Here is a 24,969-nt window from a genome sequence, read left to right as displayed (position 1 = left end):
TCGTGGTGGGATGGGGGGTGGGGGGGAGACACATGCCAGCGGGGACGGGGACCCCCAGAGCACCCCCGGGAAGGGCCTCGCCGCGCTGTATCGCGGGCAATACAAGAGGTGTTTCTCGTGGCACGCCTGGGCTGATGGCCGCGCCGGGAGGGGACGAGGACAAGGATGCTGCTGCTTCCCGTGCCTTTCTTCCTGCTGTGACACCTCCTTCACCCGGGAGCTTGGGGTGTGCAGCAGTGTCCCCAGGGTGGGGAGGCTGCAGGGGTGAGGACCCCACCATGGGGGCTCGGTACACGGGGAAACTGAGGCACAGGGGCAGCCGCTGGCAGGGCCCCACAGCTCCATCCCTGCAGGAGCCAGGACGTGGGGCGTCACAGCAGGGACACAGCAGGTAAGGGCAGGGAGGGACAGGGAGCCTGGGACACGTGCTGGGGCACCTGGGGACACACACACGGGGACATGAGCCCAGGAACACAGCCCCCAGGTACACTTGAGGACACGGTGACGGGGACCTGACAGCCCCTGGAGCAAGGGGCTGGGGTGCCTGTGGGCAAAGAGACATGGGCGGGGGCACTCGGGGACGTGAGCACACAGATGCAGCCTAGGCACAGTGACACTTCAGGACACAGGGACCTGAACACGGGGACATGAGCACAGGGACACATGGCAGGGCTGCACACAACCGGGGTGCCACTCACACACCTCCCCCCCCCCCATTGCCCCCATCTCCATCCTGGCACAGGAAGACCCAGCCCAGACTCACCAGGACCTTTATTAGGAGCCAGGAGGAGCCCCCCGGCACCCCCAGGTCCATGGGTCTCAGGGTGCCCCCCCCCAAAACCAGGGGTTTGCAGGACCCAGCCTCACCAGGGACAGGGGGGCCCAGGCAAGCAAGGTGGGGAAAGGCACCCCCGGAGGAGGGGGGGAGCCCCCAAATACTGATCCCAGCACCCCTGGAGCCAAAAGCCCCACCCCACCCCACCCAAGGCCTGGGTGCCAAGGCACCTGGGGAGGCCCCACGATAAATAATCTTTTAAATTAATTAAATTAATGCGTACCGAGTCACCTCCGTGTCCCGTCCCATCCCCTCACCCACCACGGGCCACCCTGGACCCCGACACCAGGCACCGTGGGTGGGGGGCTGCGGGGATGAGCCCCCGCGCCAGCGCTAAGGCACGGGGCTGGGCCAACATGTAAAAAGAAAATTAAAAAATGGGAGGGGGAAGGGAGGAAGGAATTAAATACTAGGGTGCCCAGGGCAGGAAGGAGGCAGCAACTCAGCCCCCAAAGGCTCCTGCACATAGGGGACCCCCCCCCCAGGACCCCCACATCAGCCCCTCCTCAGGGCCCTCGTCCAAATACGAGGGAATTAAAGAGAGGGGCTCCTGCGTGCCCCCCAGTCCCGCTGGGAGGGAGGTCCCGTGCCCTCATCCCCACCCCCCACCCACCCCCAACATCCCTCCCCCCTCAGGTCCTTGTTATCTTCAGTGTTTCTGTAAGAAAAGTCATTGGCAGTGGTGCCACGTGCGTCCCCTCCCTGGCTGGGGACGAGCTGAGGGGCTCCCTGCGCCCCTGGGGACCCACGAGCCAGCGCGGCCCCAGCCCCCTGCTCCCAGCGTCCAGGGGTGGTGGTGACGATGCTCTGCCCCCCCCCCCCCCCAGCTCCTCCAGGGCCACTGCTGGGGGGCTGCAAGGTGGGGGAGACAGGGACGTGTCCCTGCGCAGCCCCAGCGCCATCAGAAGTAGGTGAGGTTCTTGACGAGGCCCAGCTCCAGCATCCGCTTGATGGCCACTGCCTCGTGCGAGACGTTGTGCTCCGAAGCCTGGGGGACACCAGGAGAGTGATGAGACCAGAGGGGAGCTATGCCCTGTCCTCCCAGCCCCCCCGCCTTGTTGGCTCCCCCAGCGCAGGACAGCTTTGAGTTGACCCCACACCTTCATCCGAACCCTCCTGCTCCCCAGGGCTGTAAAACTGGGGGGGAGGTCATGGACATGAAGTGGAAAGTGGGGGATGACACTTACAGCCATGGACTTCAGCGTGATCTGCTCGTAGTAGTGGATGGTCTGCTTCTTGTTGGCCGAGTCGGGGTACCCAAAGCCCGCAATATGCACCAGATCGCAGAAGTGGAGAGCCAAGGTGATAGCCAACAGCCCCGTGGTTGGTTTCTAGAGGGAGATGGAGAAGCCATGGGGACAGCCCCAAAACCAGAAGCTGGTCTATGATTCTAGGAAAACCCAATCCTCCCCCAGGGTGCAGCACAGAATCGCATGCTGGTTTGGGTTGGAAGGGACCTTAGAAATCTTCTCGTTCAGCCCCTCACCATGGGCAGGGACACCACCCACCAGACCAAGTTGCCCAAAGCCCCATCCAGCATAGCCTTGAGCACTTCCAGGGATGGAGCATCCACAAAGCATTATTTCATCAGGTTTGAGCCCATTAATTATCCCACACACACACACCAAAGCAGCCTGCGTTCGGCACCACTCAAGACGTTCGACGGAGCCACCCCTCTCACCTGTTTGACCTTCCGCGGTTGCTTCATGGGGAGGTTGAGCAGCTTAGCAGCAGTAACTTCCATGTAGTATGGGTTGAGAATGCGCACCTGCTCTGGGTTGGCATCCCAGATCAGTGGGGGCTGCTTCCAAAACCCTTTTCGAACCTGCAAGAGGATGGAGATGCCCATTGCCTTCCCAGTAAGAGCTGAATCCCCTGCAGTGGGTGGGATCCAGGCAGAGCTGGGCCCTGGTGCTGTCGGGGGCATGGTGGACCCAGTTCCCCACCACACTTGCCCTCTTCTTGTCGTTGAGGATGGCCTCCATCCACTGGAAGTCCATGGGCTTGAAGGGCACCAGGACCAGCAGTGTGTCGGGGTTGTTCTCCGTCCGGGGGTTGAAGTGGGCTGACTCGGGGTAGAAGAGGCGCATGGTGGTCTTGGAGCCCACGTCCTGCTCATAACCGTGGACCGGGGCATTGTTCAGCCTGGGGCACGGGGACAGATAACACGGGACATGGGGACATTGGGCAGCAAGTGACACATGTCCAGCACCTGTGGGTGGCACTGGGCAGGGGTGAACGTCACACAGATGCCCAGGGCTGTACCTGATCACAACGTCGTACGTGTTGATGGTCTCCCCCATGGAGCTGTTGCGGAGCCGGTGCCCATTGCCCACCACCGCACACCTCCGGCACTTCAGGCTGTGAGCAAAAAGCACCCTCTGAACCAGATATGCTCAATGAGGGGTTTTTAACCCTTGCAGGGGTTTTTGACCCTGTGCTGCACAGACTACAAAGCTTCCCGTGCTCTATTCACCATCCCCGCATGCCTGCTGGTCCCCAGGTCACTGAGCTGGTCCCCAGGTCCCTGCTGGTCCCCACGTCATGGAGCTGGACAGGTCTCTGGTGATGCCACCAGGCAAGCAGAGCCAGAAGGGGACAGTTCACCCTTTGCACAACGGTGCATGCAAATTTGCTCCCTCAAGGAGAGCACTCATGGGAAGTGACAGAAAAACCCCAACCCTTCCCCAGCATTACCTCTGGATGCTCTCGGGGAGCGAGTAACTGGTGACCGACAGCAAGCGCAGGAGGACATCTTCTGCAAAGCAATGGCAAGGGGAAGGTGACAATGGCCACCTCAATGCCCTGGTGCCTGCCCCGTACCCGCCAGGCTCTATATGGGCATTAATCCCAGCCCCCCAGACCATCCTTCAGCAGGGATCAATAAAACATGTACCCCTCCTTCTGTAGGGAACACACACGTGGGGAAGCAGAAACACCTTAAAGTCTCAACACAAGCTGACACAGCTTGCTCACAATAAAAAATAGCCAAAAAGATGAACCTGGAGGTGATTTTAAGGATACATATGCATGTGAATGCAACCCCAAAGCAAGTCATGCAGCTGAAGCCCACAGACAGGCAGGCAGGACGGACGGACAGACATCCAGCCCACCGGGCACTGAGGTGGCCTCACAGCTCTTACCGCTGCCCTTCGTGCCGTAGGGCAGCTCATAGAGTGACGGCGTCTTCACCCAGAAGTAGTCCTTCAGCTGCAAGAAGAGCGGGTGGTCCCTTGTGTAGCTGCCAAGGAGCAAAGCGCCAGTGAGACTGAGAGATGGGGGGCCCAGCTCTGCAGCCCCCGGGCCCCGTCCCTGTTACTCACTTCCCGATAAGCTGTGCCGCTTTCCTCTCCACCTCTCCAACAGGGCACACCGTCTTGTTTTCTTGCATGGGGAAATAAAAGCTGCAAGGGAAGTAGTGAAAAGAAGTGCCAGTTAAAAGGGTTCCCTTTGTCACCCATCTCCAGAAGCTCAGAAAACACCAGAACTGGCTACAGACCCCGTCTGTGGGGCTCATCGCACCCCACATCCTTGCTGGTGGTATGCTGGCAGTGTCCAACCCACAGGGGTTTGAACACCTTTGGGATCTGGCATCTGCCCCACTCCTCCAGAAGGAGCCAAGGGCACTGCCACCCCACCTCGGGCCTCTCCCAGTTGTCTCCATGGCAAGATGTGGGGAGCGAGCTGTCCCCTGCAGGGGATGGGCTCCAGGTCTGCCTGGGACCAAGATGCTCCTGGTCCCAAGAGCAAAGGAAAGGGCAGGAGGCCCTTAAACTTTAAAAAATACACTCACAGCTGTATGTACCTGTCTTCCCGGTATATCGAGTACCACACCATCACCAGAAACAGTGCCAGCACTCCAAGTATCTTCCCTCCTGCGTGCCAAGAGAGAGGGGAACAGAAAATGTTGTCAGGCTGCTGCAGACAGGCTAGGGGGCAAGACCCTGCCTTGCCCTGGGCCACCCCAGCAGGGAGGGAAGCAGGGAAAGAAGGATGTTCTTCCCTTCCTAAGGGATTTTTCTCCTCAATACATTTTTTGCACAGCTACACTCTGCCCAGCTTTGAACGCATGGAGCACGTGGGCTTTCCAGCACCCCCGAAAGAAATGTTCAGCATGGCCAGTGGATGTCAGCATTAGGAAACATTTCAGTTTCTGCTTCTGCCTGCAGTCCCTGCCACAGCCAGGCACTGCACAAGGTGCTCCTGGCCTCGCGTGCCACACTCCCAAATAGTCATACCCTGGAGCCAGCCGGCTCCGTGCCCCTGGGGACAAAACGACCAGGGCCAACACGCCCTGAGGATGCGTTGGCACCCCCCCAGGCTTTGAGGATGTCCTGGCAGATCCATCACCCAGGTGGTTTGACCTTGGCAAACACCTCCCTCCACGCTGTGCTCTCTCTGTGCCCAGCCACGTCCCCACGGAGCGGTGGGGGCCCTGCTGGCACAGTGCCCAGGGCAGGAGACCAAACCACAAAGGTTTGTTGGGCCAGGCTGAGAGCTCACCGCCTCTCTTCCTCATACCGACTGGCACCATTTGCATCAAAAGTGACACAAACGTGTAGTTCTTTCTGGTGCCCACACCCGCACTCCACCCCATATTTTTAACACTGACCCGAGGGTGGCTGGGACACCTGGAGGAGCAACGTGGATGCTGGCATGGTGCACGCAAAGGACAAACAAGAGAAGGGCAAAGCCTGACACAAACAGGCACACTCTCCCAGCCCCAGATCAGTGCCAAGAGGTGCTGCAGGGGTGCTGAGCTCTGGCGGGCCATTGGCAGGGCTGGTGGAGGAGGGAGAGAAAAGAAAATCAAGTGTGCATGGGGACAGGGCTGTGTTTGCAGGGGAAGAGGAGGGAGCACTCAAACAGCACCCCTACTGGACAGAGAGCCTGTCCACAAACCACGCAGGCATCACCACGGAGGCCACCCTAAGGTGCTCACTCCTCTGTGGCTGTGCCAGTGATACACGTTGCACCCGAATGAAGAAAATCCCTGCGAGAGCTGCAGCCAACAGCAACCTTGCCCCCAATGGGCCTGGGTTCAAGTGCAAATTCCAGGGCCCCTGACTCCATCCCTGCTGGGGATCCCCAAGGAGAAGGGCTCGACACCACATGCAGGCTGGGGAAGGAGGGAAGGGAGGCACAGGAGGGGTCTGGGAGCACCCCATCACGTGGGGGGGATGCAGCAGGAACTCACGGGACTTGTTGATCATCTTTATCGCCAGGGCAGGCATCAGCCGAGGGCCAGAGCTCTCATCGCGGCTGCCACCGGTCACCTGGAGCAAGAAGGGAAAGAAGCATCAGCTCAGATCTGCCAGGCAAAACCAGGCTTTTCCCTAAAAAACAGCATGGGGAAGGCTCTCCCTGTGGCCCAGGGGATCCCGCGCTGCAAGGCGCTACAACCTCCAGCCAAGAGGAGCAGGACCCATCCACACCTCCCCACAGGCGGCTGCCCCCTGGTTTATTCCCATTTAAATACGGGTTTCTCTGACCCACATCCACCAAGGATTTCATTTCTACAGCTGATTCACCCTGAGTTTATAAATGCGATTAAAAAAATGGTTCCTGAGGAGTCTCCACCGTACAGATGAACACAGAGATTAAGAAAGAAAAATGAGTTAAAGAGGAAAAGTGAGTTTGTGCCTACAGCTCAAATTGCAGAACCACAACGTGCCCGCCCCAGTTTCTAACCCTCGGTGCCCATAGTGATGACCCTGGGGGAGGTTAAGCACATCCTTTTTTAACACATGACTTTGGGGGAATTTTAAGGGGGTGGGGGGGATTTTGAGCTCGGGCACTCAACTAGCACCACCACTGCACCAGCCCGATGCTGCTGAGCCAAGTGGAAAGCACAGAAGCAGCAAAACAGCCCCCAAATTAAAGCACGTCACATACTTGGGAAACCTCCAACGCCTTCGATTCAAGCATCCCAGCCTGGGGAAGCCCCACAGCAGAGGGGCCGTAAGTTTAGCACACACACCAGCACTGGAAACAGGGTGAGTTTTTCTTCCTCCGAACCCTCTTGCTCCTAGAAGAAGCCAGCAAACGGCTGTGGTCAAAGCCAGTCCCAGGTCATGCGGGAGCATCTCAGCTGGAGGCTTCCCTAATTAGCCACCTCCCGTGGCTAATTGAAGTGACTAACAAGGTCCTCCCCAGTGGTGCGTGATGCTCACTTGCCACGGGGTGGGTGCCTGCTAGTGGAGCAAGCCCCAATCACCAGCTTGGGTGCTCAGTGATGGCTCTTGCTCAAACACAGCCCCCTAATTAACTCATACTTCGTCAAAAATCTCCCATCTTGCTGATGCTGGCAGGTGTTGGCCATCCTCCCCAAATGCCCCTGGACATCCCAGTGGCTCTCACAGCATCATAGCCAGTGTTAGAGAAACCCCAGGGGCTTTGTAAAAGAATCGTACCCTAAGGATGGAAAGTGTGACAGCAGGCAGGAGGGACCAGCCCCCCTCCCAGGCAGCGGGTGCGCCACCACTTTGCAATGCAAACACCGGGGCTGGCCACTGGTGTCAGCGGGGCTGCAGAATGAACTTACCAGGAGGGAGAAGCTTCGGGCACCACCTGCCAAGCAGGGGACATGGAGGAAGCCCCACTCCCCAATAAATCGCTCCCTGGGGATGGCTCCTCTCTACCCGCGACACGCAGATGGGCTCCCAGCAGCTTCTTGAGCACGGCTCAACTCGGGCACCCCGCAACGAGCACAGCCTGTCCACAGCTGCCTCTCGGAAGAGGACGAGGAGGCGCTTCAGGGATTAGTCACACGGGAGGGCACCCAGCGCCGCTCAGGGGCACGTTGCGCCTCCCTGCCCCAGGAAGCGCCAGCGTGGCCATCCATCACCCGGCCCCCGCCCAGAGCAGCAGTGACGGCAAAACTGGTGTTTGCTGGGGCTTTTGGGGCATCACTAGCAAAATCAAGGAAGGAAGAGAGGAAGCAGGGTCCAAGACGGACCCCGCAGGACCCGGGGGTGTGCCAGGCTCTTACCTTCCTTATCAGCACCGCCAGAAAAGAAAGAGCAGTGAGCACAATTGAATGGTGCTGCAAGCAACAAGGCAGGATATAAAGCACAGAAAACCATGTACATTTGATATTGGTGATAAGGGATGAGAATAAGAGGTGTTGCACTTTGGGAAACTACCTGTCTCACACTGGATCTTATCTCCTTCACAAAGTACAGATAACAAACTGTTGGATAACACCTGGTGTCAATAGCCCCAAAAAAAAATTTTAAAGGAGGGATGAGAAAGCCAAGGATGCCCCGAGCTCACAGTGCCAGCATCCCCCGCACACTTGGAAAACCCATCCCACCCCACAATGGCTGCAAACCCCTCCTTGCAAGAGGAATCTGAAGGGAGGGAGAGGGAAAAGGACACAGCTGCATCCCAAAGGCCCAGAGCGAGCAGGGAGGAAGAGAAAGCAGGTCCCAGCCTGATACATGCCTTCTGCTTGGGGACAAAGTCCCTGCGTGTCCCCTGTAAAGGGATCCCCTGGCTCTGAGGCCAAGTAGATACCAGCTGGGCCAGCACCCTGCTGGAGGCTGCAGCCTCACAGGGACCCAGGTCAGCAATCAGGACACCAAGCACCCCCAGCTTTCACTACTTCCCGCATTGTGATTGCAAAAAATAAACAAATTTAAATCAGAGGAAAAGTAAAAAGCCTGCAAGAGTTTTGTTTGGGGTTATTTTTCCAAGCAAAAACCAGCCACCAAATTCCAGAGGGAAAATGTGCAGCTGGAGGCTGTGGATGCCCCTCGGGTGCCCCAGCACCAATGCTATAGCCCAGGCCTGGGTGTCATGGCCCAAATTTATCACAGACACACACTCCGTCTGCTTCCGAGCTCTGTCTCAGCACCAAACCCAGGCAATCGAGCTGTGCAGCAAGTGGCTTCTCCTTCCCACCAGCCTGAGATGCTCCAACACCAGGAAAGCAAGCTCCCACCCCCACTGTTTGCTTTTACATAGTGGCTTCTTTAAAATACTTCCCCCCTCTCCCCCCCCTCACCTTCCAGGCTTTACGATCTTTTATTCAGGCTTGTAAGCACAAGCTGGGCCTTATGTAAAGCTAACCTAAGACAAACAACTAAATAGTTCTGAGCAAAATGAGCACTGCTCAGTGAAGCGGTTTGGGGAATGCAGAGCAAAACAGAGCACACCCAGGCTGCCCCCACACCAAGGCCACAAATGAGGGGCTCTGGTAATAGTTCAGCCTCCCCCAGCCTGGCAGTGCCAGATCTGCAGCCCAAATTCCCCAAAGCATGGAGGTGTGAGCGAACCCAGCCAGTTCCCCCGTCCCCTGGCTGGATGCTCCAGCATCCCACTGGCCCCGCAGCATCCCTGGCTGGCAGGGTGAGATTTGGAGCTTCTCCTCAAAGAGACAGCCGAAAAACCCCTTTCTTTGATGTCTGCACAACTTACTTCCACAACGCCCCCAGGCTGAACGTTATCGCCGCTCGGATTACTTGAAAGCGCTGCGGCCGCCAGATGCATCGCCTGTGTTTGCAGCCATGTCTCCCCTTCCCCAGCCCCACGCGAGCATCGCCCTTGCCGCAGGTTAAAACCTCAGCGCAGGGTTTCTTGCCCCAACTCAGCACAAAGAGCAACCAGCGTGGATCAAACGGATGAGAGCACAAGGGAAGCACAAAACGTTTGCAAGGATCAGGAAGCCCCGTGGGGCTTGTACCTGGTGGATGCACAGTGCCAGATCCCTGCTGCATGCAAACTCCCCTGTGGACACAAAGTGAAGGGGCTCTGCTCCCTCTGCACCCTTCAAGCTGCAGCAGCCGGGCACAAAACAGCTTTTGCTGCTGTCACGACACGCTGCGATTCACTGCCCGCCGTTTCGCCTGCCTGGACCGCAATTAGGCGATTAATGATTTCAGAGCATCGAGAGCAGGAGGAGGGCTCAGGGCTGCAGCAGTTGGCCCCATACATCCCATCCAGGTGATGCCTGGCACGATTTTCTGCTCCCCTGCCACGTTTGGGGCACCCAGCTGTTGGAGCCTGGGCTGGGATGCACCCAAGGCATCTAATTTATGGGGTCAGCATCACAACAAGCTGCGAGGTGGAAAGCAGATGCTTTCCAAGGTTTTGTTTTTCTGCTGTGTTGGATTTGCAAATATCAAAGCAGCAGAAGGCACTGGCCATACTGCTCCCAGCCCCTCTTTGGGAAAAAAAGTAAAAATAAAAATAAAAAAATACATTTCAAGCACTGGAGAGAGCGTGATGCCCTCACCCTGTCCCAGCACCACACATTCCCACCCAGCAGCCAAGGACCACCCCAAGAAACACACCATACCTTCATGTTACCATGGTAACCCAGAAATTCTGAAAACAATGGCTGACACAGTGAGAGGACACTTCTCACTGTCCCCAGGCTCGGCGGGAGCAGGGGCACCTCCTGCTCCAAATACCCCTCCCTGTGCTGCCAAACACGAACGAGCATCCCCAGCAGGTCACCCCAGAAACACGTGGGGTTTTATGAAACTGGAGCAGAGGTGGATTTGGAGGGGATTACACCAAGGAAAGGATGTGCTGGCAGCCCCCAGGGACTCACATTTAGCAACAGAGACCTGATGGAGACGTACAGGACAGCACAAACCCCCTAGCCCCAAGCTGGACCATCACTTCCCCCATCCATCACCCACACGCTGAAACACCACAAGCCCCAGAACAGCTCCGCACCCTCCCCAGAGGGAGGAATCCACGTGGGGGGGCTTTGATCCCAGCTCTTCACCCCCTCCTCAGCTGTGCTGAGGGACCTCCAGGAGAGGTAAGCTAATGAGAAACCACCCCGCAAGCCCCAGGTGTTGGCAGCAGCAGGCGCGTGCATTTCAGTGCAGGGGAGCACTCAGGTGCTGATACGGAATCAAACAGCTTTCTGCAGGATTTACGGCCCCAATTACCAGAGGAATCCGTCAGATGTCAGATCCCCCACACACAGCCTGGCTGGGGGAACGCTGCCTCTGCGTGTCCCAGCCTCTCCATCACCACCCCCGAAGCCCCCTGCGCCCTCCCATCCCGGCGGGGCCACCCGACAGGCGGCACCCCTGGCTCTCCAGCTTGCCAGGGCATTTGGCATCCGGGCAGCACCCTCGTTGCCAAGACCTCTCCCCCTGTGGTGCTTGAAACAAGAGAGGGAACGGCTCAAGAGTTGCTCTTCTAATTCCTGTGCACCTCCAGCACCGCTGGCTGCTGATTAAATCCAGGCTGAATTAAACCCACATTGCATCAGCTTCCCCACAACGCCTGGCTCTGCAACCAAGAAGCTCCCACCCAGGAGGAGATGCCCATCCCTCCTACGGACGAGAGGATACGCACGAAATACAAGCTGGTTTGCCAAAAAGAGGTGCAGGACAGCTGCATGGCACCAAACCAGCCACATAACCCAGCTGCAGGGTGGTTTTTGCCATGGTGAGACCTCTGCACCCTATGCTCGGGTGGAGGAAGCCACAGGTTTGAGAAAAGCCATCTCCCTGCCAGGCAATTTTGCTTTTTACGCTGTTCCGCACTGCTTGCCCCAACCTGGCCACGGGCAGAGGAGGAGGGATAGGGAGATTCCATGCTGCAGTCAGCTCCCCAGCACCCCAGAACGCAGCTGGGACAGCAACAGCCATCCCCTTAGCCTCGGCTCCTAGGAGGGATGGAGGAAAATTATACAGAGGTGGTGATGGGCCACACAGGAACACCCTGCACCCCGGGGGCTGCTCGCTTGTCAAAGCTGCTGGTGGGATCCTGAGCGCACCTTGGCAAAACCCTGCCAAAAGGCTGTGATCACACACTGGCAGCACAGTGGCCTTCGTTTTTTTTTCCAAGCTGGGAAGGAAACGCAGGGATCCTTTTAGGATCCCACCACCACGAGCCCACAAGTCTGGGGCAGATACCACTAATCACATTTTAAGAGTCCCAGACCATTTTAAATGCTCTTTGTGACGATCTCAATAGCTTTCTAATGGGGAAGGCAGTGTTTAGTCTTAGCACATGGTATCTCAGCCATACAAAAAACTGACCAAAGATTTACGGTAGCGAAAAAACCCTTGTTGGCAGGTGAGTGTTAACATAATATTTACCTTGTGACCAAGGCAATTTGGAAGCTGGCAAACAGCACCTAGAGGTCACCCCTGGGCTGCCCTGGCTGCACATGGCACATCCAGGGTCAAAAAAAATAAGATTGTCTCTTCAACACTACTACAAAAAGCACTGAGACCTCTCCCAGAAGAGCAAATAGCCCCATGGGGAGAGGCTTGGGTTGGACGAGTGTTCACATGGCTGCAGGTCTCCAAAATAAGCAGCCCAGGCTGCTCCTCCCACAAGTTTCACCCACTCGCTCTTCCATGCTACTTGTTTTAAGACAGATTTCAGCTCAGGAGCTCTCAAACTCAGTTGCAACAAGGGGCAGTACCACAGCACCTCAAGCCTTTGGGGTACCCCCTACCCCAAATTCATGTCCTGACCCTCCTGCAGCCACCAGCATCCTCCACATCACAGGACACAGAGCTGCCTCTGCAGTACAGCAGCGGCTCCCGTCTGATCAATTCGGATTTGTTCAATTACACCTGAGGCTGGCAAGCGCAGCAACTCAGTTCTTTGTGCAGCAAGGAGGTCTTATCGTCGGCTTTCATTGCTCTTTTCTTATTTTATACAAAAATAGAATGCTTTGGGTGAGCATCCCATCCATGTTCACTGGTGAGCCGCCAGCTGGGAACAGCTGGGGGAGACAGGGAGCCACACGGGGATACCAGTGGGTGCCTGGAGGACTTCTGCCTCATCCTGACCCCACAGCACCAGGGAGGTGAAGGCAGCTCCCAGCCAACGCACTCTGTGGCAACACAACAAGGAGGGAAAAGGGATGCAACGAGTTGTGGAAAGCAGGAAGGATGTGCCCTTGGAGGGCGAGTGTCCCCACCCACGCGCAGCCCCTGAGTGCCACCTCAGCCCCCTGCCAAGCTGCCCCGCGGCTTCCACAGGGGCTCCCTCCATGCCAGGGCACACATCCTGTTCTGTGCAGGCAAACAGCGACTGTTGGGGTAAGAGAACCCCTGCAGGAGCTTCCCTGGTCAGTTCCTCCAGTCCTGCCTCTGGCATGCAACATCTGGAGGGATTCAGTTCCATTCCTCCACACGCACTGGGGAGCTTGAGCAGCCCCAACACGCTCCCTTCTCTCAAGCTGCCCATGGCAGCGGAGGGTGCCCCATAACCCTCCTGGCAACGCTCGCAGCCCACCCGTCCATTTGCATCTAGAGCCTTGCTCCACGGCCCCTTGGCCCCAGCCCACCCCAGTGGGCACCCCCCTGCAGCAGGAGGGGCTGAATCGGGTGCCCCCCGTGCAGGGATGCTGCGGGGGAACCACACGGAGCAGGAAGGAGGCAGTGGATACTTACGGTCCGTCCTTGCGAGGCGAGCAGAGGGGACAGGGTCTCCAAGGGCTGGGGGTCTACGGGTCCATCCTCTCTTCCCCTGGCAAAGGAAAAATGGGGAGAGGCTCAGCGCAATGGCAGCGGGCAAAGGATGCTCAGGATGCACTTGGCTTCGGAGGAGCATGCACCCCAAAAATCCCAGTGACAACCCAGATGCATTGGGTCCTGCTGATCCCACCCTTCTGTAGCTACGATGGTGCAGGAGCCACCCAGGGCTGCTCCGAGCTGCCCCAGCAGGCCACCACGTGCGGCAGAGCATGGCCACAGAACCACCCACATCCCCAAGTGCTGGCAGAGGCCATGCTCTGGGTTGCTTTACAAAGGAATCCCCACCAAGGGGGCAGCTGGATTTCCCCTACCCTCTTGAACCTTCCTGCTGAAATCCCCTCTGGTGACTCACCCGGCCTTTTAGGAAGCCAACAGAGACCCTGGCAGGTCCCTGGTGATGCCTCCTCCTGCAGAAGGGGGGACTCCAGCCCCTGCCCGCCCCCTGGAATTCTCGGGTGCCTTCCCCACGCACTGTCCTGCTCCAGCTCTCTCTAGCCCCGTGGCTTCGCAGCCAGCTTCACTTTTCCCAAACTTTCTAATTTCCACATCCTTGTTGGCGCCACACCAGCATCCTCACCACCACAGACAGTTTGGGGAAGAAAAAAAAAATACCCCCAGCAAGAAGTTTCCATGCACAAAAACCCTTCTGCTGCACTGCTTTGGAAAGAGAGACCACTTTCCTTGCAGCAGGGCAGGGACAGCTGTTCTGAATCTAGCTTAATTACCCCAGCTAATGAGGAGCCAGGTGGGGTGAAGCAGGAAAAGGAGCCAGCCGCATCCTGCAGCAAGGGGTGGGCTGAGCCCATTGCTGCCCCCAGCTCTTGGTTAGGGGTGGATGTGGGCCAGATTTGCTTTCCTGAGCACAGGCTGGAGTTTGGGTGGCCCCAGAGGGGGCCAAGACTGCAGCTGCTCGCACGGGGCAAGGCAAAGCTGGCCCAGGTTGCAGAGGAAAGCTTTCCGTCCCAGGGGGCAAAGCTGCAACACTGGAGTTTTCCACTGGAAAACGCCATTCCATCAAAACCAAAAGGCTTCACAAAAATCAAGGCGATTTTGGCAGAATTGAGTTTTGGAGGGGAAAAAGAAAACAACAACAACAAAAAAAAAATCCAGTGGTGACAAAACATCCCATTTCACCAGCACCGAACAAAAGGGCCTTTCTTCCCTCTGCTTGCGAGTGGGGCCCGTCCCACGTCTTCCCTCTGCCGAAGGAGCCAAGGTTTCCACCGCGCTATGCCCCAGCCCATGCTCGGAGTGGAAATGCTGAGTGCTGGGATTATGGGGGCTGAAAAACTCCCAGTGCCCAGAACTCTGTAAAGCATCTTCCTTACTTTCATATCTGTGCTCCTACACACCACGAACATCGGGGTTAAGTCTGACACATCGCGCCAGGAGCACATCCCATACATTGCCCCCGCTGTTGCTCACTGGTGCAGCGAGCGTGGGGTTTTCTGCACCCATGGGTCATGTGAGGGTAACCAGGGGGGCACCACATCCTCTCTCCGCTCCTTTTAGCTCTTCCTGCCCTGTATCTCCAGCTTCCTGCAGCTGGGGAAAGCACATGTGAGAGGCGCGGTGCTCACCAGTGCTGCCACCCTTCCCTGGGGCACAGCACCCACAGCACCACATGCTGCTCGCTTGAGCAACTCTCAACTAATTTTAGATCCCAGCTAGAGGAAAGCGAAAGTGTATTTACTAAAGCAAGGAAGGAAATCACCAACAGCTTCTCCCTTCAGCAGGGTTCGGTGCTTATCTCCCAGTGCTCAGCGCATCCAAGGTCTGGGCTTTCCACAGATGCCCTTGGGAGCAAGGCTGGTCCAGCACAAGGACGTGCAGCTTCTCTCCCCAGCCCCCTCTGAGGGGGGTTTTCCCCGCCTACGAGAGCATCTGACAGAGTGAAATGGGAGGAGAGGAGATGTGCCCCATGATGCTATCCCCTCCAGGTGAGCAGGAGCCCTTTTCTGCACTCTCCTATGGATAGAGGGGACAGAAAATGTCCTGGGGGTGCCCCCGGGGGGGGGGGGGGGGGCGGGGCTGGCAAAAACCAGGGGTTCAGCCAGCTGCAAACCCTGCATTTCTGCACAGGGAGCAAATAAAGCACAGCTTACCACAATCCACAGCCAAACCAGACACACCTGGGGCCACGCTGCAAGTGGCCAAACCGTTTAGCAAGCAGCCCTCCTGCCCAAGCATCCTTCCAGCAGCTGAACGAGCCCTGCATTCACCTGAGCAGCCATAGATTTGGTTTCCTGTGTTTTGGGGGATTACCAGCTTTGTGCAACAGCGGGGCACACCTGCATTTCCCAGGAAGCCAGGGAAACAGCACGGGATACCCAGACGGTGATGTCCCGGCCAGAGGGAGAGCAGCAGGCTGAGCCAGTGCCCCAGGGCAATGCAGCTAATGCAGGGAGGCGAGCCAGGACCAGAGCAGCCAGAGCCTTTTTATTTAGAACCATGAATTATAGGATTTGTTAATGAGGCTAAACTCCCCCCTGAGAGCTCCTGCTAAAGCACTTAACGGCGTGGCACGGCACCAGGACAGGGATGCTTGGACCTGCAAGGGGGGCCAAGGGGCTGCCTCCTCCTCTGCAGCAGGCCCAGTGGGTCCTGTCCAGATGGCAGACCCCATAGCAAAGCAGGCTCCTATTGAAGCCCATTAAGGCTCATCAACCTCCCAGAACTGCTCAGGAGCAGCAGGGCTCTGGGAGGATCTGCCGAAAGCAGGTATTTCTAGCTCAACAAGAAGGGCCAGGAGCAATCACTGGTGGATCCTGGCAAGCTGCAGATGATTGTTTCTCCCCACAGGACAACCACTTCGTGGCATTTTCCAGCCTTGCTCAAGGTCCTACATCCTTGTGTCACCTCCTGAGCAGCCCAGGAGGGAGCAGGGATGGTTCACACATGGAAATCCAGGTGTAAAGGGCCAGAGGAGGCTCCCTGCATCAACATCCTGGCATCCTCCTCTCCTCAAAGGCTCCCCCTTGTTAACCAGCGCAATTAGTTGTTCCCAGCCTGAGGTCTGGCAAAAGCACACTGTTCAGGCACCTCCCAGGCCAAGGGCTACCATCTCAGCGTGCCATGCCACGAGGGGCCCCAGCAGCACGATGCGCCGCAGGCATTGTGACCCAGCATCGCAGCTAACCTGGCCAGGAAATGAACGTCCTTACAGCTCACATGGGGGGGGGGAGCATCCCCATGGACAACAGCAGGGATATAAAAAAAAAAAAAAAAAAAAAGAGCTGAACTTTGCTCCTCTTCCTCCCTGGGCTCTGCACTAGGGGGCTGTGCCACGTGCCTGTTCCCCATGGGTGCTGAGTGCTTCCCAGCGATGCTGTGTGCAAGCAACAACCTCCAAAGGTGGTGTGGAGGGGCAGCTCATCCTTACCCCCCACAGGTATTTCATTCTTTCCAGATGGTTTATATGGCCAGTGGTTTCCAGCTCCTGCCTTCTCAAGGCAGCACCACAACCTCTCTGACTGACTCAAACTGCAGCTCTCAATGCATTATCTGCTCTTCCCTGCACCTTCAAGTTTCACAACAACTTTTAAAAACTCACCAACACCAGCACCAGAGGACACGGCATCACTACCATGCAGAAGCCTTCCCCAGGGAGCCAAAAGCTCAACTGCCCCAAAACCTCCCGAGCACAGCCCAGCTTTAAAGATTAAAATCAGCAATCTCTGCCCTCTGCAGTGCTCAGTGCACCCCTCAGTGATGCTACAGAATAAACCCAACCCCAGCTTTCTTCGCTGTCCCTGGCAGGAGACACACACTTAATGATTTGTTTAGCCCTGAACAGGCTCGGTGTTTTCCTACCCGTCCAGCTGATGGTTGCACTTTCCCTTGTTCATTTTCCACCCATCTTTAATTCATCGACTGCTTGTTCCTCCCCAGCTCCGTCAGGACAAGCTGCTCCTGGAAACTGTGCTCCCTCTTCATTGCGAATCGAGTAGCTTTCTTTAAAAAACAAAAACAAAAATAAAACAATAAAGCGCACGTCCTGTGAAGCTGCTCTTCCCCATGGCGCTCCCAAGCTGGAAGGAAAACGGCACACAGTGGTGCTGGCCCCCCGGGGGCTGCATGGGCACCCAGCCCCGGTGCCACCCCCACCGCCCCCAGGCTTGGCTCCGTCTCCCAGGGGCAGGGAGGAAGGATCACGTTTCCTTGCGCTCACGCTGCCTTTTCAACAGCTCCTGCCAAAAAAACTCCAAATGTTTTTGCTTTCCCCCCCAAAAAAAACAACCTCTTGAGGAAGAGGAGCCCGAGCACCAGCGAGTCTCCTCCTTACATTGGCCAGACCTGAACCGACTCAGTCTGTCTGTCTGTCCGTCCGTGCTCCAGCGCGAGACCCTCACTGAGCCATTGCCCTCGTTTAAAATTACCTCCCCAGGGAGAGCAAGAGCTGCGCGGGGAGGGGAACACGATCCAGGTGAGATCATCCTCACCCAGACACCGCTCCTCTGCTTGGCACGGCAGGAGCGTTTCCAAGCCCGGCACATCCGTCACGTCATCCCGATCGCTATCGCCCCGCGATGGAGGCAACAGCAATGATGGTGCATGAGATAGCCAGGAGATTATTCATTTAGCAGATATTTAACAAGGATAGCATCTGGCCACTTTCCGGCCGCAGGGGTAATGACAGCCGGGGATCCCAAAAAAGCAGTGCCAGGGAAGGAAGAGGCACAAGGAATTGCAGTCAGGGTGCAGTCAGTCCTGTTTAGCAATGCGTAACATCACCCAGCAGCCAGCAGTGCCCCACATCAGGCAAAAATCACCTTTCAGAGCAGCAGCTGAGCATGGCACCGGGGTTAAAATTAAGTTTTGCTATCAAAAAAAAAAAAAAAAAAAAAAAGACTATTTTTGTTTTCTACACAGATGCTTCCCAGAAAAGCTCCGTGCTTACACACAAGGAACATCCCCAACTCAGCAAGCATAAAGCGGCTGATTTCCAGACATCCAATGCATTGAGGAGAGCCAGGCAAATAATTAAGATTTAAATGTGCATTTACATAATACAGATAATCTGTCAATTTAACTTGTAAATGCAGATTGAATCAAGCAGCTACACTGTTAATTACACAGCGATGAGGCCTGGAGAGCTGCAGCCCAGCTCCACAGCAGCTGCGCCTTGCTCTGGAAACACAGGCTGGGGTCCAGAGCCCAGGTACCAGCCCAGGCCACAACACGTTCGGGGGATGGAGACAGGCCTTTCTTTGTCATTGCTTTTTTTTTTTTTTTTTTGGAAGCCGCAGTGGTTATCATACAGGGATGGGCCCGAGGACTTTCCAGCCCTTGGCGCAGTTCCTGGCTGTGCTGACGCCTTGTTCTCCAGCTTAATTCAGCAAGGAGGCAACATTTCATTTAACCCCCACCTCCCTTCATTCTCCTGAGCTCTGGCACCACCTCCACGTCCCACAGCCCACCCGACCCCCGTGCTCTCCGTCTCTCTTTCTCCACTTTTTGTCAGCCCATGGTGGCATCACATGCCCCTGTATCCCCTCTCTCAGGGCATTTTTCCTACTTCTCATTCTCCCCCAGTCCCCCCGACCACTCTCACCCCAGTCCCTCTCAGTCTTTGCGCTGCGTGAAGCTGCTCAGCTCCTGGTGCTCACCGGGCGTGGGTGGCTCCACGCACATCTGCACACCCCAGGCTGGACAAATCAAGAGGTGCTGGCACAGCTCAGGGATGGAAGATGCAAAATCTGAGCTTGCAGCTTCCCAAGCCTGGCATGGGGAGTTGCCTGACCCCATGTCCCCTGCACTACAGAGGGAAGGAAGTGGAGAGGAGCTGGACACCCTCTAAGGATACACCTGGGTGTGACCCAGTGGTAGGGAAGTGGCTAGGACGGTCCTGGCCACCTCCAAAAAGCCACAGGTGGACACAAGCAGCCCCACTGGCACCCTCAGGTGCTTCCTGGACAGGGATGCTGAGGCCCTCAGGTCCCTTCGGTGAGCAGATGGAGGAGACCCTGGACCAGCAGCGTCACAGCATGCCAAGAGGATGCAGAATAGGGCCAACCCAGCTCAGGGCACACTGGGCTTGCCCCAGGAGGGAGGGTGACAATGGCATTGCTCAACCAGCTCCACGTGCCTGGGGAGGGTGTGCAGGCAGGGCAGAGGACAGAGAAACCGGCCAGCACGGATGCTGCGGGTAGCCAGCACCCCAAAAGCCACAAACACCACGGAGGAACCAGGGACCACAGCCGCCTCAAAGCTAGAGATAAACCCAGCACAGGAAAGCCCCAGGGAAAATCAGCCCCGATGTCCCAGGGAGGAAAACCTGGCTGCAAGGGAAGGGAGACAACACAAAGCAACTGTCCGAGCTGAACGCGGGCCAGGGAAATAATCTCCTTACAATCACCACAATTAAAGACTGTTTTATTAGCAGCTTAACTGTCCCTGGCAGGACTGCAGGCTCTTCAGCTTGGCTCTTGAAACGGGAGAGTGTGTCGTGGGACAAAACCCAAAGCAAACGGGGAATTGGTGGTGCTTCGGCCCTCTGAGAAGCAAAGGGCTCGCCTGCAGTTTTAGAGCAAAACAAACAGGGCTCGAGGCTTTCGGGCACCATGCAGCAAAGAAAATCCAGGAGAGAGCTGGAAAGGGCCAAGAGCAGTGTTTTCCATCAGCAAAATCCCAGAAATGCAAGTTTGCAGCAGGATGAGGAACCACATTAGGCATCCTCAACAATTCATTGGCATTTTCCTGCCCTGCTGCAGGGCTGGAGAAGCTCTGCGAGCTGGAGGCACGGCTGGCACGTGCCCCCTGCAGGCACGGGGTCTCAGCCTGGTTTCTGGACAAGCAGGGGCTGTGGGGTCAGTTCCACCCCCAGGAGGATTTTTCCATTTTGCAAAACTTCCAGTTCCCCAGCAAAACCTCAAATTGGTGCCCCCTTTGCTTTCCATCACAAAAATAAATAAATAAAAATAACTCAGGGATTTGGTTCCTCTCCCTCACTATCATTCCCTCCCCCAAAACTGCCAGGGGTTTAATAGGGCTGAGGACGGCAAGAAGGAGAGGCAGGGAGCCCCAAACACCCCCACCAAGATGGGAAGACGCTCATCCTCCCCAGTCACCCTCCCCTTGTACCCCAAAGCGCACCAAATGCCCTGGGGCAGGCACCATGGTGCTGCCCCCAGCCCCAGCATGCCACCAGAACCTCAGTCCCCATCTCAGTGCCGGCATCCCTGTGGTGACAAATCCCCAGCAGGGACGCAGCCAGCCCCGGCCGTGGCGCCTCGGCTGCAGGCAGACCACTGCCTTCCGCCAGCCCCAGCCTCCAGCCCAGCTCGTGTTTTTAAAAGGAAATTAAAACTATGCCCAGCTGGCAGGCCAGCAGGGAGAGGGCTCAGCCAGCCTGGGATCACAGCCCCTGCCCACATTTCCGTGCTTTGGGAACATGCCCAGTGCATTTACTTAGCAGAGGGTGCCTGGCTCTCTCCCTCAGCCTGCACTCAGCTGCATCCCCGCCAGCACCGCGCCGCCCATCGAGTGTCACTGCGGCGGTGGGCACACAGGGAAGGGGACAGCATCGTCCTGGGGCTGTGAAACCCAGCGCAACGCCGGCGGCAACCCCGCACTTCCCAGAGGAGCAAAGCCCCCTCCTCAGCAGCACTCACTTCCAGCAGGAGACAGAAATTTCGGAAGAAGCTTTACAGCCCCAGCCCTGGCGTAAGCCGCAGAGCAGGGTCTAACTCAGGGCTCCGCAGCCCAAGGGGCTCATCCCATCACCCCAATGAGCCAAGGGCAGGGAGCTTGATGCTGGGCTCAGCCAATGTGTCCCTGCACACCGGGGACGCTGAGCCCGGCCCCAGCATCACCAGCAGCTCGGGGAGGGGTGGCCGGAGACATTTTGCAAGAGGAACAGCTGAAGGAGTGGAAACGGCATCTGGAAGCGATTGGAGGCGAGGAGCCTCTCCCGGCACAGCGGGGAATTCCAACGGCGTGAGCTCAGGTTCAAGCCTCCTTCAGAGAGCCAGCAACAAGAGGGCTTCGCGCAGTTTTAAGCCTGCAAACAGCAACAAACCACTACAAAAGGCAGCCGGCACCCATCTCACTCCTACCTGGATGCAGCGGTGTGATTTGGGGTGGTTCTGTGCTCCTTGATTTGCCCGCCAAGAAAAAAAAAGAAAATAAAAGGAAGAAGTCTACATTTGTTGATATAACTTTGCAGGCATGGTGTCAGAGGGTCCTCCCCCAGCTCGGCATCCCTTAAAACAACCACGACTGCACCAGAAGCGAGGGTGCCCCAATTTCCGCAAGGTGGCCAGCTCCTAGCCCTTAGGATAGCCGAAGGTGATGGCACTGCCTGCAGAAGTCCTGCCGGCTGCTCCTCCGGCCCCAGCTTGCTCTCAGTGCTTGGACCTCTGAGCCCACGTCCCCGGGCAGCACCGGATCCCCTGGCCACCTCGGGGCATCGACCGACACGGGCTACAAGAGGACCCGGCACAGGTCCCCGCACCTCAGTGGGGGCCCCAGCCCCACTGCAGCAGCCAATGCTCAGTGAACCAACCAAGGCACCTCATTCATGCCTTTCTACATGGCTAGCATGTAAATCTGCACCTTAAAAAATGTAAAAAATAAAATAAACACAACGCCTGGAGCTGTGCTGACACCCACATTACAGAAAGAAGCAGCATGTAAGATGATGTGTAAGAGGCATGCAAGTGGCATGTGAGAGAATGCCCAAACGAAGGTTTGGGCATTTGGAAAACCCCAAGCGTCTCACTGAAGTGACGCTGACCCCACCTGCACCCTGCTCCACCTCCCTCCTAGCGTCTCCTTCACTCACAGCACGTTGGAGCCCCTTGGCTTTGCTCAGCAAAGCCCCAGCTGGCAGCGAGTCCAAAGTAAGGTCAGCGAGAGCAGCCAGGGGCTCGCTCCTGCACCAAGCACACCCGGCAGCACCGCCACGGCCACATCCAGCTGCCCCTTGCTTTCTCAGAGGAAACTTCCAACCCCATCCACGGTCACACGCAAGGGGTCAGCAGCTGGAAACACAAGAGATTAGCAGGAACTGGCCCTTCCCCCCCACCTCCAAGAAGACGCAGGATTTTCCTAGAAAACACACAACAAACACACACTTCCCTGGGGGCTGCAGCCAAAGGAAAGAAACTGCAAAGCATCCAAGCAGTGCAAGAGTAAAGTGGGGAGCTGAGTTCAAAGAAAAACAAGAACAAGAAGTTGCAGATAGTGGTGTGACCGGTAAAACCATTTCCTCTTCTCACTGCAACGTCGGGGCCGGGCCCTGTGGAACCGTGTGAATGAGCATCACTGGGCTCAGGCAGGGGACACGTGCCAAAGCCACCTCCGTGGGAAGGGCTCCTCATCCTGATGGGAGCCGCCGGGCTTCCCACCACCGCGCACGCGGGTTGTAAGCATAGGAAAGACACAAGCAGGAAAAATCCAGGCTCGAAGACATCAGTATGGTCATTCCGAAGTTGTAAAAGGACTTAAATAGGGGCTTTCCCTTGACAGACGGAAGGCACGCAGGGCTGGAAGGATGCTGCAGTCACTGGCAGTCCCTGCCCCGCGCACAGATCTCCGTGGCAGCCTGCAGGCAATGTTAACACTGACAGAGCTCTGCCTGTGCCAGCAGCGTTCCTCCTCACGTATTTACATTTACAGAGCCATTACCCTCTATCCTTGTGGGATTCAGCACATTGCTGTAGCAGTTGCTATTAAATTGTTGCCCGGAGCTGGAGGAGAAAGCAGCCTCTAATGATGTAGATAATTAAGCACAAGGGTTAGGAAGAGTCCAGCAAGCCACGCTGCTCCCAAGCTACAGCTCGTAATGACGCCAGGAGTTCGTTACAGCTTGGACGTGTCCTTAAACCATCAGATCTGTCGGTTTTGCATCTGGACAGGGGTTTGTATGGGGCATCCCGTGTCACTGCACAGCCACTTGCCACCACATGAAGCCTCAGCGAAGGCGGCTGACAGTCTGTGATTTAATCAGTCTGCTCGGCTGAAAGCCTCTTTATCTTGGGGAGCTGTAGGAGGGAGATCCTGGCAGAGCCACCCATCAGAGACGATAGGTAAATTCAGCAGGGCTTTCCCTAAAGCTCCACCACCAGGCATTAATTAGCTCATCCCACACCATCTACCACGATGAGGGGAGGACCAGAGCCACCAGCAGCCCAAGGGCCAGGTGCCACACACTGAGCATCAGTTCCTCGCCAGCTCCATGACCTGGGCAGGGAAAGCAAGGCAACGCCACGAGGCTTCCTGGGCCAGATGCATTACATCCCAGCTAAGGAACCTACGAAGGAGCACAAACAAAAGCCCCCGGAGGAAGATTTCCTTTGTTCTCCACTCCAGGCTCCTGAGAACAATGAAACCGCTTCAGCTCACGCAGCAAAAGACCTGATGGTGAAAGCTCGGTGGGCAGAAGTCCCACTGGTTGTTTTTCTGCTGCCTTTGGAGCAAGCATCCCCACGTCCTGATGGGAACGAGCCCTCCCTGCAGAACAGGCACACGCGATGGGGCAGGATGGGGTTTCGCAGCATCCAAGCCCTGGGCGCATGGGGATGTGACTTTGGGGTCACTGGGCAGGAGGCACTGCTGGAGCACGTCCACCAGCTGCAGATCCCAGGCTATACAGACGGAGGATGCTGAGGGGTGGGAAAAGGCTTCAGCTGCCTAAACAGATCACATTCAGCCCACGCTGCTGCGCTAGCATTATGGGCAGAGCAAAGCCCAGGGCCGGCACCAAGCTCTCCATCCCCAGCGTGTCGGGTGGCTGCCAGCTATGTCCTCCCCTCCATGAGGCAGCCAGGAGCATTTTGGAGCAGCACCAAACCCCAGCCGGGGGGTGGTGAGAAGCAGAGCCCCCCAAATGCTGCCTCACCTGCAGAGCACAGGCTGTGCACTCGCATGGAAACCCCAAGGACCTGCGCCAAAAGTGCCCTGGCATCACTACTGCAAATACCCTCCGAAACCAGCGCTGAGAGATGTCAGACAGACATTTCGCGGTTTCCAGGGCTGGTTGGTTGGTTGGTTTGTTTGTTTTCCTTGGAAGCAGCACATCGGGATGTCCATCCAGAGCCTGGCCCAGGGCTTTCCATGCGGGGCGCTGCTTGGCCGGGGCGGGGGCCGCTCCCCTGGGCATGGCGAGCGCAACGCATCGCTTCGCTCTCCCTGCCGCCGGCGTCGGGCACGCGATCCGGCTTCCATTACACCTGGGCGCCAAGCCACGCTCAGGCACTAGTTCCATAAGGATAAAACGCTTTGAAAATAAATTTAAAAACGAATCAAATGAAGCCGCCTTCTCGCCTTCCGGCAGCGAGGGGGCTGCTGTGGCTTTGCTGCTGGCATCGCCGGCTGCCCGCACGCCCACCCAGCAGCGGTGGGGGCTTCCTGCATCGCAACCCTCCCCCGGCACCCCAAAGCCCCCCAGCCGCCCCCCCGGCCCCCCTCACCTCTACAGCAGGCGAGATGGGGCAGAGCTCAGCCGCAGCCTTTTGCAGCGCCTTCAGCGCTGTGTTTTCACACAGAAAAGGGGAGGGGGGGGGCTGGTAGGACCGGGTGGGATCTCCCCTCACCTCAGCCCCCCCCAGCCCCAGCGTGTGTCCCCCCTCCAACCCCAACGCCCCCCGCTGCAGACTCACCATGGGGCGGCCGGGGGGTGCCGGGCTCCGCAGCGGGCAGGACGGGGGGGGAGCGGAGTTAAGC

At 57.1% G+C, this 24,969-nt stretch overlaps 1 protein-coding gene across 5 annotated transcripts; it reads right to left on the bottom strand.

Moving 5' to 3' along the window:
* Positions 1 to 1,468: 1,468 nt before the first annotated feature.
* Positions 1,469 to 24,969, bottom strand: ST3GAL4 (ST3 beta-galactoside alpha-2,3-sialyltransferase 4). 5 transcript variants are annotated; one of them, XM_032201847.1, is made up of 13 exons: positions 24,906 to 24,948; positions 17,116 to 17,256; positions 13,219 to 13,294; positions 6,033 to 6,111; positions 4,629 to 4,710; positions 4,159 to 4,239; positions 3,979 to 4,076; positions 3,533 to 3,593; positions 3,101 to 3,196; positions 2,791 to 2,980; positions 2,517 to 2,660; positions 2,023 to 2,166; positions 1,469 to 1,823 (listed from the first exon to the last, which is right to left on the bottom strand). In XM_032201847.1, the coding sequence occupies exons 2-13, from the start codon at positions 17,148 to 17,150 to the stop codon at positions 1,737 to 1,739; spliced, it is 1,173 nt and encodes a 390-aa protein (XP_032057738.1). In that variant the 5' UTR covers positions 17,151 to 17,256; positions 24,906 to 24,948; the 3' UTR covers positions 1,469 to 1,736. The 5 variants fall into 5 exon arrangements, with proteins under 5 accessions (XP_032057738.1, XP_032057739.1, XP_032057740.1 ...); XM_032201848.1 differs by having other exon boundaries at positions 3,533 to 3,590; XM_032201849.1 differs by having other exon boundaries at positions 4,641 to 4,710.

The sequence above is a fragment of the Aythya fuligula genome, chromosome 22 (genome assembly GCF_009819795.1).
Source record: "Aythya fuligula isolate bAytFul2 chromosome 22, bAytFul2.pri, whole genome shotgun sequence".
Classification (NCBI taxonomy): domain Eukaryota; kingdom Metazoa; phylum Chordata; class Aves; order Anseriformes; family Anatidae; genus Aythya; species Aythya fuligula.
This window is presented reverse-complemented; position numbering and strand designations above follow the sequence as displayed.